The following is a 12,835-nucleotide window of genomic DNA, read 5'->3' as shown; positions in this document are numbered from 1 at the left end:
AGTTTCTCTTCCGGTTGAAGTATTTTGAGGTAGGTAAACAATGTACCTGCACTAATGAGTATTCTAATCAGTATTGTTCTCAACAACATATGACTAGCAATTAGTCATGCTAAAATCTGAACCAATTCTACATTTGGTAGATGTTCCCGTGCTTGTCATTCTTTCCAGTAGCCCCAAAATTGTGTGCATACTATGTTACTTCTGAAAACGTCATTTGTTTTAAAAGTGGTTCTATTACAGAATGAGTGATCCATTTCAGTGGACGTTGTTGCAGCTACCACATACATCGAGCGTAAGTGCCATCAACTTGCAGCTACAGATCTATGTTCGTTCACTTTTACAGTGAAGGCTCCGTGTGTGAATGGATATATGTGGGTCATTACGATAAAACAGTATTAAAGGAGAAAATCTATTCCCAGATTCTTTTTGGACTACAAAGACATTAAAAGCACTAGCTTTAAAAGACCATTTATTAATCTTATGTATTTACAACTCACAAATTAAAATATCTATTACTAATAAGTTATTTTGTTTGGAAGAGGCTTTACCTGTAATTTTTACTTTTATTTCTGATGGAAGAGAATTCCAGGTTTTTTTGAGATGGAGTTTCACTCTTGTTGCCCAGGCTAGAGCGCAATGGTGCAGTCTCGGTTCACTGCAACCTCCACCTCCCAGGTTCAAGCGATTCTCCTGTTTCAGCCTCCCAAGTAGCTGGGGATACAGACACCTGCCACCATGCCCAGCTAATTTTTGTAATTTTAGTAGAGACAAGGTTTCACCATGTTGGCCAGGCTGGTTTCGAACTCCTGACCACAGTTGATCCTTGGCCTCCCAAAGTGCTGGGATTACAAGCATGAGCCACCTCACCCGACCCAGGTTATCTAACTTTTTACATCCTTCTTTCTAGATATTTTGAATCACAGTATCTGGCTATCTTAGGAAATTTCAATGAAAGCCCATTAACAGGCTTTCTAGAAAGTTTCCTATCTCTGAAACGAAGGTCCTACTGACTCTCTTGGCCACTGCCACATACAGCTTCTAAATAACCTATTGTGAATAGCACATTCCAATACGAATAATGATGACATCGGGTGACTAATATCAAACGCATACCAATATTATTCCAACAGTAAAATTTAAATATATAACAGCAATAATGAAAACTAATTGGTTAAATAATTGAAAACTAATTGGAATCTCTTCAAGAAACACAATAAGGCCGGGCACTGTGGCTCACACCTGTAATGCCAGCACTTTGGGAGGCCTAGGCGGGCGGATCACGAGGTCAGGAGATTGAGACCGAGACCATCCTGACTAACACGGTGAAATCCCGTCTCTACTAAAAATACAAAAAATTAGCTGGGCGTGGTGGCGGGCGCCTGTAGTCCCAGCTACTTGGGAGGCTGAGGCAGGAGAATGACGTGAACCCGGGAGACAGAGCTTGCAGTGAGCCAAGACTGCGCCACTGCACTCCAGCCTGGGCAACGGAGTGAGACTCCGTCTCAAAAAAAAAAAAAAAAAAAAAAAAGAAACACAGTAACGGAACATAGAGGCAGGACAAGGATTATTTTTGAAGAATGTACCAAAGAAATCTGACATTTAAATAACAAAAGCCCCTCCAGGCTAAATAGTTCCTTTGTACTCATTTTGTTATAGCCCAAATGAAAATATTTTAAAGCTTTATGAAAATTACCATAAATTACTTTCTCTCTAACTTCTCCTGCATGGTTCTAAAATGTTCATAATGCTATAATTTACTTAATTTTATATGAAGATATAAAAAATAAATATTGCCATGCATACTGTTGACATTTTAAAAACCCACAAATAAATAACTTAAAATGCTGTTTAGAGAAATTGCTCCTACATACTATTATGGAAGATTCAAGCAACTCTGAGTTTTTATAGCATCCTCAAACTGAAAAAGCTTCAAAATAACCAAATTTATTATTATTTTAGAAACAGAGATGGGATCTCATGCCATGTTGCCCAGGCTGGATTCGAACTCCTGGGTTCAAGTGATTCTCCCACCTTGGCCTCCCAATGTGCTGGTATTACAGGCATGAGCAGCCACCACATCTGACCAAAACAAGCCAATTTAATGCCCTTAAATGATCAAAATGTAATATTAAGGAAAAGAAAACAATACAAGCCAAAATTGGAGTGCAAACGCCTTTTTTGCTATAGGTTTTAATTGAAAAGATCTGTGAACTAAAGGGAGTCTTTTCCAAGGGCATGCTGGAAACGAAGAAAATGAAATGATAGAAACTTCCCATGTTTCTGTCCTTCGTCTGGCATTGTCTTATCCTATTTGTTTCCTGAAAACATTCCCTGTTAAGACTTGTGATCCAAGGTCAGGAGATCAAGACCATCCTGGCTAACAGGGTGAAACCCTGTCTCTACTAAAAATACAAAAAATTAGCCGGGCGTGGTGGCGGGCGCCTGTAGTCCCAGCTGCTCTGGAGGCTGAGGCAGGAGAATGGCATGAACCCGGGAGGCGGAGCTTGCAGTGAGCCGAGATCAGGCTACTGTACTCCAGCCTGGGCGACAGAGCGAGACTGTCTTTAAAAAAAAAAAAAAAAAAAAAAAGGCTCTTGTGATTAAAAAGACAAAAGCAAGTATTTATGAAAGTCCATCAGGTTCCTCAGTAAAGCTGAAGTCACACACTAGAGACAGGTGGTCTGAAGGATAATTGAAGGAAGGTAACCTGTTGGGTCCAATCTGTTCTTCAGTGAGCAGATCGAGAGCTGACCTTACATTTAGAGCATGTTTAGAATACCAGATGTAATCCAGGGTGTGCCTGCACTCCCCTGAGGTCCGGATCTTCCAGGTAGTATATGGGGGTTCTGACTGCCCATCAGCACTCAGCAGCTTGTAGGCGCTGTTCAGGTTGAGGCTGGAGGAAGCAAAGTGTTTGTAGACCTCTTCTGTTGGCTCTGCATTGAAGTCCCCACACACAATAAGGGGAATCTTGGCTCCTTGGGTGATGTTTTGCAGGTTCTGAAGGAGGTCACAGCCTTGAGCTGATCGAAACCGCTCCCAGCCAGTGCGTGCTTTTAGATGGGTGACAGCGATGCAGAACTGTCGGCCTGACTCCTTGCACTCCAGGGTCTGTGCAATGGCCACCTGGTTGGTTTTCAATGTCATGGCTGTCAGCCTAATATTGGCACTGTTGACTAGCTTGAATCGGTTTTGAAGAAAAAATAAGGCACAACCATCTGGTCCATTGTTGTGTTCTACATCTAGACAAGGTGACCAGGGTTTGGGGAAAAATGTGCCTTGATAGCCCAGTCTACTGAGGAGTGGCTGGAAGGTGTCAAAATAGTGGTCCACCTCTTGGAGGCACAATATATCAGGCTGGTAGGCCAGGATTTCTTCTAGGATGAGACATTTCCTTTCTTCCCATTTGAGTGCTTCAACAGGGCATTGTACAAAGTTGTCTTTGCCTTCTCCAAGAGCTGAAAAGAAAAAGCTAGTCAGTTGTCAGCTCTTACAGAACCATGACTTCAAAGTACCCAGGAGGTTTGGCATCACTCAAGACCCTCAGAATGCTTCCTCTGCTTCAAATGCTTGGAGTGGCTCTCTGTCCAAACTGTATTACACCATCCAAACTAAATCACCTCTCACTATGTGGATGAAGCAAACAACAGATCTTTTGTTTCGAAACGATTTCATGTAACTATATTCCAGGATATTAAGATCTTACTTAAGGAAACTGCTTTGCAGTGCCAGGGATCTAAGCTATATCAAATGAAATAAATGCCAATTTTCTTTTTAAATTTTTTTGTTTTTTTTAAACACCAAATATTTAACACCAAGTATTAGTTTTAACCCTATTATGGACACTACTCAGAATGAATGGAACTTATTTTAAATGGGCAGCTTTTCCTACTTAGGGAAACAGAATCAAAGATTGGTAAGTCACGGAATCTCCCCTTATTTTCCAGGAAAAAAAAAATCAGGCCCTTGTTTTTCTTAAAATCTCAACTGCTTACATAAAAGGCAGTGCTACATAGAGTTGATTGACACATGTTTTTTAATTTGGCAGACCCAAGAAAGAAGTCCTTTCTACTGTAACAAAGCTGTAACAAAGTGTGTATATATATATAATTATTATTTTTTTTTTTTGAGACAGTGTCTCACTCTGTTGCCCAGGCTGGAGTGCAGTGGCTCAATCTCAGCTCACTGCAACCACCACTTTCCGGGTTCAAGCAATTCTCCTGCCTCAGCCTCCCGAGTAGCTGGGATTACAGGCATGCGCCACCACACCCGGCTAATTTTGTATTTTTAGTAGAAATGGGGTTTCTCTATGTTGGTCAGGCTGGTCTTGAACTCCTGACGGCAGGTGATCCACCCACCTTGGCCTCCCAAAGTGCTGGGATTACAGGCGTGAGCCACCACACCTGACCTGGCTTTTACAATTAAAGCAAGTAACTCATGGTTTATTCTTTACACCTTCCATGTTTGTAGACTATCCAAGAACAATTAAAGTCTGTCTTTTTTTTTGTTTTTTCCTAAAAAAACAAAAGTGAAAACCAGATGATTCCCTGTCTTAACCTCTTCTAGGAGCTCTCCATGCTGCTGCAGTCACCTCCATCTGCCCACACCTCTTCTTTCCACATAAAACATCAGTGCACTGTGGATGTGCAGAAGCAGGAAGGCAGTCACAGCAAACTTGACTGCAAAGGCACAAAAGCATCCAGCATACCTTGGGCGAGGATGTTCCACTGCATAACCCTGATAGGTGGGTGGGTACTAGGGCAATCTGTCCTCAGATCCACAAAATCCCTCTGGAACCGGGGAGGTCGGGTGTGCAGGACGGCCCTGCATTCCTCAAGAAGCTCTTTAGGATCAATGGGCTCCAGATGTTCTGGGTCAGGTGACACCAAATACTCTGGGTGCTGGGAGGCAGCGCTGCTGTTCAGTGTCTTGGCGAGAGCACTATAGAGTCTGCTTGTACCGGTTCCCATGGAACACGCTACGGAAAAGGAAATCACAATTACACACTCGGCTCCTTTTCCTGACTTCTCGCCTAGCACAACTGTAAGACAAACATTTACTGTCCACCGAAACCAGGAGCTCAATTGTTGCCATATTCATGTATAAAGCCATTTCTTTTTTCTTTCTTTTTTTTTTTTTTGAGACAGAGTTTCACTCTTGTTGCCCAGGCTGGAGTGCAATGGCGCAATCTTGGCTCACTGCAACCTCCACCCCCAGGTTCAAGCAATTCTCCTGGCCTCAGCTTCCCAAGTAGCTGGGATTACAGGCATGCACCTCTACCCCCTGGTAATTTTGTATTTTTAGTAGAGATGGGGTTTCCCCATGTTGGTCAGGCTAGTCTGGAACTCCCGACCTCAGGTGATCCGCCCGCCTCGGCCTCCCAAAGTGCTGGGATTACAAGCATGAGCCACCACGCCCGGTGTATAAAGCCATTTCTACAGAGGCAGAATAAAGGAGTTTCCAGGTTCCAGCTTTCTACTAGGACAGTTAATTTAAGTACTACCATTAAAACTAGCCTCTGATTAACAATGAAAACTCATCCTTTTAAGGAAGAAATACTTTGATCTTGATGGCCTCTTCTAACCTAGGATTTGTCTTTGTAATTTATAAAACCAGTCTTAAAAAAAGAGCAAGGCTTAACAAAATCTACATTCCTTTTTCTATATATCTTAAGAACTTAAAGACTAGGCTGGGCATGGTGGCTCACACCTATAATCCCAGTACTTTGGGAGGCTGAGGCATGTGGATCACTTGAGGTCAGGAGTTTGAGACCAGCCTGGCCAACATAGAGAAACCCTGTCTCTACCAAAAATATAAAAAATTAGCAAGGTGTGGTGGTGTGTGCCTGTAATCCCAGCTACTCAGGAGGCTGAGGCAGGCGAATTGCTTGAACCAGGGAGATGGTGGTTGCAGTGAGCTGAGGCGACTCTATTGTGCTCCAGCCTGGGTGACACAGCGAGACTCAAAAAAAAAAAAAAAAGATCTTGAAGACTAGTTTGTAAAAAGTGAAATGTTATTAAGTCCATGTTAATGTTAATCCTGGGTGAGAGATTAGGTAATAGCAGGCTGCTTGCTACGCTGGTCATCTCATCTATACAGATCCCTCTGTTGGGGAAAGTAATGGCTAGATTCTTTCCCATTTCTCTTAGATGTTAAGTGTAAATCAAGGCTTGGGCTTTCTGTAGTAGAACTCTGAACTTCATTGAGTGGTATAGTCTATAATCCTGTATCAATTGCTGGATTTCTTAAAATCCAGAAAAGGGGCTGAGGCCAGAAGGGCTTTAGAGTAAGCTGATTTTGTTCAGCTAACTTCCATCCAGGGCACTACCTTCTCATGAGTTGCCCACATTTCCTGGGATCCTAGAAAGACAAAGGACAAGGAAAAATGCAGGAAGCACCAGTTACTTTGTCCTAACCAAGTTAATTTTTAGTGTTTTGCTTTTTATAATTCATTAAGGAGAACAGAGCATAATCTTCAACTAATTAGCATTATGTGGCAGTTCACTTAAAAGCAGTTGATTGCTCTTTTAGAGGTCAACTATGTTTTATTTTCATTATAGTATAAATTAGGGGCACATTTTACTGGGAGTAACATCCAAGATTCTGTGTATGATAAATGCTGGTACCAGGCAATCTGGATTTCCCTCTCTTGAGAGATACAAAGTTTTCTTTATAAAACATAAACATTTTATAAATGTAAATATCATATAAAGTTTTCTTTATAAAATTTGGCAGGCTTATCAATCACATCTCAAACTAGCAGTCAATCAAATTCACTGCGGCAGGTTACAAAGGAAATTCAATTATTTACCACCAAATGTCCTTGAACATTAAGGTCAATGAGGATGCAAGCATGCTTTTTTAGTTCCTTCCTGTCTACTCAAAGTAGTTTTTCCCTCCAGTAAGAAAGCTAGACTACAGCAAATGAACACATATTAATTTTCCCAACAAACATGGCAGGTGTGTGTGCATCTGCAAGCAAGTATGCTCTCCCACAAACACATACATATACAACTGTTTCCAAACTGATTTCAATAATTTCATTTTAACTGATGAATACATGAGTACATGGGTCCAAAGGAAGAAATTTTCTTCATGGCTGGCAGTACAAGTTTTGAAAGTCTTTCTTCTTGTATTTGTTTTTTTTTTTTACTTCCTGTAGGTTTTTTGGGGAAAACAAACAAAAAACAGCCCAAACATCCAAGTGTGGTCTCCTGATCAGCAATATCAGCATCACCTGGGATTGTGATCCCCAAACTGTGAGCTAACGTGTCCCAGGGAACCACAGCAAACTCACAGGGACACCATGGTATATTTTATATTTTAAATGTGAAATAAACAGTGACGTTTGACACCTATCAGGCTCTGGGCAGACTACTAGCTTGATGTAGAGCTCAGTTTCAAAAGGACTGCCCTACATTCCTTTTGATGACATTTCATCTTTGCCAAGCTGAGTTTTAGGGTGGTTATATGAAAAAACTACCATGCAAAAATGAATGTGCAGAAAGGATGATAATGTCCAATGGGAGTCAAACGTTTGAGGAGTACGTGAAATCAGAAAAGCAATCCTGAACCACACTTCCTTCTAAAAATTTACAAAAATCAATTTCACATGAAGAGAATAAAGAATAGAACAATATTAGACAGTGAAAGCATGCCAGAAACGTGCCCAGGAAGCAAATCAAACTGCATCCTATTGCAGAGTGAGCTAAATCTTTAAGAAAATGATACAAGGCTGGGCGCGGTGTCTCAAGCCTGTAATCCCAGCACTCTGGGAGGCCGAGGCGGGCGGATCATGAGGTCAGAAGATCGAGACCATCTTGGCTAACACAGTGAAACCCGGTCTCTACTAAAAAATACAAAAAAAAAAAAAAAAAAAAAAAAAAATTAGCCGGGCGTGGTAGCGGGCGCCTGTAGTCCCAGCTGCTCCGGAGGCTGAGGCAGGAGAATGGCGTGAACCCGGGAGGCGGAGCTTGCAGTGAGCCGAGATAGTGCCACCGCACTCCAGCCTGGGCGACAGAGCGAGACTCCGTCTCAAAAAAAAAAAAGAAAATGATACAAGAGGCCGGACGCAGTGGCTCATGCCTGTAATCCCAGCACTTTGGGAGGCTGAGGCGGGTGGATCACCTGAGGTCAGGAGTTTCGAGATCAGCCTGGCCAACGTAGCAAAACCCCGTCTCTACTAAAAAGGCAAAAATTAGCCAGGCATGGTGTTGGGCGCCTGTAATCCCAGCTACTCGCGAGGCTGAGGCAGGAGAATCACTTGAACCTGGGAGGAGGAGGTTGCAGGGAGCCGAGATGGTGCCATTCCATTCCAGCCTGGCAATAGAGCGATGCTCCGTCTCAAAACAAAACAAAAAGATACAAGACATGAAAGAATAACCTAAATCAGAATTAGTAAACTCAGAAATGAGACACCAAAAAGAATTAGCAATAAAAATTAAAAAGAAATGAGAAAAAGATCAGAGTCAAACCTAAGGATTGCGTTTTTTTTTTAAAAGGGAGAAAGTGACAAATACTAAAAATGAGCAAAGACCCAAAATATGAGTAATAGCAGTTCTTATAGATGAAGATCAACGAAAGGGAACAAAAGAAATCAAGAAAACTTAAAAAAAAAAAGTAGATATTGAAAAAAACACATTGCAAACTTGAGAGTATCAACCCAGAATGACCAACACCAAGTGGTCTAGTAAAAAAAAATCAGATTATCATCAGACTTCAACTGCAATGTTTTATGTGAGAAGAAAATGAAGTAACATATTTAAAATACATAAAGTGTAAGCCAAGGATTTTATATCCAGCAAAACCGGAATATTGTCTCCATGAGCCCCTTATGAGGAATCTACTAGAGCAAGGATTGGCAGTCCTTAAGCTAAGAATGGCTTTTTTTTTTTGAAATGGAGTCTTCACTGTGTTGCCCAGGCTGGTCTCAAACTCCTGAGCTCAAGCAATCCTCCCATCTCAGCCATCTCAGTGCTGGGATTACAGGCATGAGCCACCACACCCAACAAGCTAAGAACGGCTTTTACATTTAAAAAATGTGTTAAGTACACACACACTCACAAATACATTAACAGGTCCATTTTTGGCCCACAGAGCCTAAATATTTACTATGTAGCCTTCTTCAAAAAAAATATTTGCCATACCTAGAACTGGAGAACAAGCTTCAGACCAAAATGACCAGAAACATTGGTATAAGAACTGGTGCAGAGCACTAAACACAGAGATACTTAGCAAATCAATTCTAAAGACGACTTTCAGGGAGAATTCAATATGTAATGGCTATATGGCCCAACAATGAACATGAAGATGTAGTACACCAAAAAAGGAGGGGGCAAGATGAGAAAAGCATCTTCAATTAAAAAATTTTAAACTTTTTTCATAAGTTTCATAGTAGCAATCATAATTAGTAATTATGTCTAAGTGATCATAATTAGTAGTGGTGGTACTGGCACTGCAATTCTGAGACTGCTGTGTATATATGAGATATATATGGGATAGTCTATCATTCCCTGCTGTCTTTTAGGGGGATCTAGTTTTTGAGATGCATTTGATAGGCTATTCGCTACAATTCTCAAGGAAAACATTCTTCTTAAAGGCAGCTCATTTTGGACTAATAGCAGATTATCAAATCTGGTCATCTACCTTATTTGGCCTCAGAGCCTCTTGGTGGTTTTCAACAAATTCACCCTCAGAAGACAAAGCTTTTGAGATGCAGACCAAATTCTAAGGCCTCAAAAGAGCAATTCTAGTCCCAGTTCTATGACTATTTAGCTGTGCCACAACTCTCTAGACCTGCTTACCTAACTTTTTAAAATTTAATTATTTATTTATTTATTTGAGATGGGTCTCACTCTGTCGCCAGGCTGGAATGCAGTGGCGCCATCTCGGTTCACTGCAACCTCCACCTCCCAGGCTCAAGCGATTCTCCTGCCTCAGCCTCCCGAGTAGTTGGGACTACAGGTGTGTTCTACCACGCCCGGCTAATTTTTGTATTTTTAGTACAGACAGTTTCACCATGGTGGCCAGGCTGGTCACAAACTCCTGACCTCAAGTGATCCACCCACCTTGGCCTCCCAAAGTGCTGGGAATTATAGGCGTGAGCCACCACATCCAGCCTTTTTTTTTTTCCCCCCCCAAAGGGCCTGTTTTTTGTAAGGGCCTCACTCTGTTACCCAGGCTGGAGTGCAGTGGTATGATCATAACCCATTGCAGCCTCAAACTCCTGGGCTCAAGCCATCTTCCCACCTCAGCCTCCCGAGTAGCTGAGACTACAGGTGCACATCACCATACCAGCCAAGATCTGCTTACTTCTCTTTAAAATGAGGGCTTACGTGGTCTTAATTTCTCCAAGATCAGGTGGAAAAGTCATCTGGGTTAGAACGGGGGAGACTTTTCAAATCTATGTTCCTATGTTCCTCATATAACAGCTCTACTGTTTGCAGTAGAGACACATATCTTCCTATTAATAAAACTTGGGCCAGGCGCGGTGGCTCACACCTGTAATCCTAGCACTTTCGGAGGCTGAGGCAGGAGGTTCCCTGGAGTCCAGGAGTTCGAGACCAGCCTGGGTAACATAGTGAGATCCTGTCTCTACAAAAATAAAAAAATAATAATTATTAAAAAAGCATGTTTCATTCAGAATTTCTATACTCATATTTGAAAAACAATGAATAATTCTTGTCAGGTGTGATAACACTACTCATGTATGGAATAATACACTGCAATTTGCCTTTCAAGTTTTATTGGCATAGCCCTTTTGCACTTGTTTCACTGTAGATGAGCTCATCTGAGAAAGATGCATTTTGAATGAGAGACTAGGTAGAGGGGAATCATTAGGAAGTGTTTACTACAGTCTTGTCTCTGCCCCCTTAGACCTTACAGGAAACCCAAAGATATTCCCCAAGGTGGACTGGTGCAACACTGACTGCCAGAGTATTTAACCACAACATGACATGGGACAAGCCCTCTAATACTAAAGTACCTGGGAAACATTAGTCTGTTGCATAATGAGCATGAAGTTAGGACAAAGAGATACAGATGGTCCTGAAAGGCATTTCTACTCATCCACCCTCGTTCTAGACAGCTTACTGAGGGACTCCCCTGTGCCAGGCTGTTCTGTGCTCCCTGCAATTTACTCACCTTCTTTGCACTTTACTCTCTTAAATAGTGGGAACATCACTGGCAACACTCTAATCTTCTTAATTTAATCCAATCCCATAGTCCTTGGGATAATCTCTCTGCTGGATGTTAATTTTACATTTTTATTTCTCTATTCTCTGAGTTTTGTTAAGTCACTGAGTTATGCCAATGTAGTTTTATTGAGTTATGCCAATAAAATATGTGCTGATATTTTCCCTAAAAAAATTGGCAAGTATTTGGGGAAAGCTTAATACTCATGAATTCATGAGAGAAAAACTGGGTGCTAACTATGCAGAATCACTAGGGTGTAATAAGGGTTAAAACAATCAGGATGAATAAGAGTAACCAGAAAAGGACTTCGAAAAAATAGGATTTAGATATGAAGCTCTAATTTGTGACTATATCACTTGGTCCATCATGGGTAGCCACTCTCATCTTCTGCCCCACTCAAACCACAGACACATATGGCTGTTCATTCATTTTTTGTCAAATCTTTGAGTTGGAGCCAGGCACAGTGGCTCACACTTATAATTCCAGCTACTCAGGAGGCTGAGTCAGGAGGCTCACTTGAGGCCAGGAGTTTGAGGCCAGCCTGGGCAACATAGCAAGACTGTCTCTCTAGAGAAAAAAAAATAAATATCTCTCTAGAAAAAAAAAAAAAAAAAAGGTTTTAGTGCCTACTGCGTACCAGACACTACCCTGGAGATATATCACTGAGCAAAACAGATGAGTATCTGCCCTCATGGAGCTTCTGTTCTTTCTAGTGGGGAGAGACAAACAAGACCCTATATACAAACATATAAATGTGTGTGTGTAGTCTGTCATATATGGAAAAGTGCTTTGGAGAAAAATAAAGGGAAAAGGTGGAATGGGGAATGCTTGTGGGCAGGGAGCTGTTATTGGATATGCAATGCTTAAGGAGGCCTCGCCAAAAGATGGAATTTGAGCAGAGACTGGGAGGTGGTAAGGAAATAGCCTCACTGGAGACCTGATAAAACATTCCAAGCAGAGGGAACAGCAAGTGCAAAATCCCTGAGGAACATGCGTGGCAAGCTTGATAAATAGACGGGATTATGGTGGTGTGAACAGTCTGAATAAAAGGAGATGAGGTCAGAGAAAAAGCAGTGAGAGGGAGCAGATTGGGTAGGGCCTTGCTGGTCTATCTAAAGACTTTGGCCTTTATCAGAGATGGGAAGCAGCTGGAGAATTCTACTCAAGAGGAGAATCTGATTGACATTTTGAAAATATCACTGGCTGATATATTTAAACTACACTATACTACAGGGACATAAGGGCAGACAGGAGGAAACTCATTTGAGGAAATGTACAATAATCTAGGCAAGAGACAGCAGGGGTGAACTGGGGGGCAGCAGTGAAAGTGGTTGGATTCTCAATAAATCTAAAGTTGGATCCAACAAGTTTTGATAACTTGGATGTGATTTGTGACAAAGAGCAGTCAAAAAGGAACCTGGAGGCTGGGTGTGGTGGCTCATGCCTGTAATCAAAACACTTTGGGAGGCCAAGGCAGGAGGATCGCTTAGGGTCAGGAGTTCGAGACCAGCCTGGGCAACACTGGGAGCCCTGTCTCTACAACAAAACAAAACAGAACAAAAACAAATTAACCAGGTGTAGTGGCGTTCATTGGTAGTCCCAGCTATTCGGGAGGCTGAACTGGGTTGCTTGAGCCCAGGAG

At 41.8% G+C, this 12,835-nt stretch overlaps 1 protein-coding gene across 2 annotated transcripts in view; it reads right to left on the bottom strand.

The window, feature by feature from the left end:
- Nucleotides 1–2,158: 2,158 nt before the first annotated feature.
- Nucleotides 2,159–12,835, bottom strand: part of NOCT (nocturnin) — a 30,804-nt gene continuing 20,127 nt past the window's right edge. For both annotated transcript variants that reach the window (XM_054484267.2, XM_063664135.1), the window contains exons 2-3: nucleotides 4,709–4,978; nucleotides 2,159–3,458 (exon numbers count right to left, since the gene is read on the bottom strand). In XM_054484267.2, the coding sequence (XP_054340242.1) occupies nucleotides 2,623–3,458; nucleotides 4,709–4,978 (1,106 nt within the window). In that variant the 3' untranslated portion in view covers nucleotides 2,159–2,622. The remainder of the gene's footprint in view (nucleotides 3,459–4,708; nucleotides 4,979–12,835) is intronic.

This window comes from Pongo pygmaeus, chromosome 3 (assembly GCF_028885625.2).
Source record: "Pongo pygmaeus isolate AG05252 chromosome 3, NHGRI_mPonPyg2-v2.0_pri, whole genome shotgun sequence".
Classification (NCBI taxonomy): Eukaryota; Metazoa; Chordata; class Mammalia; order Primates; family Hominidae; genus Pongo; species Pongo pygmaeus.
Note: the sequence above shows the minus strand (reverse complement) of the source record. Positions and strands in the feature narration are given on the sequence as shown.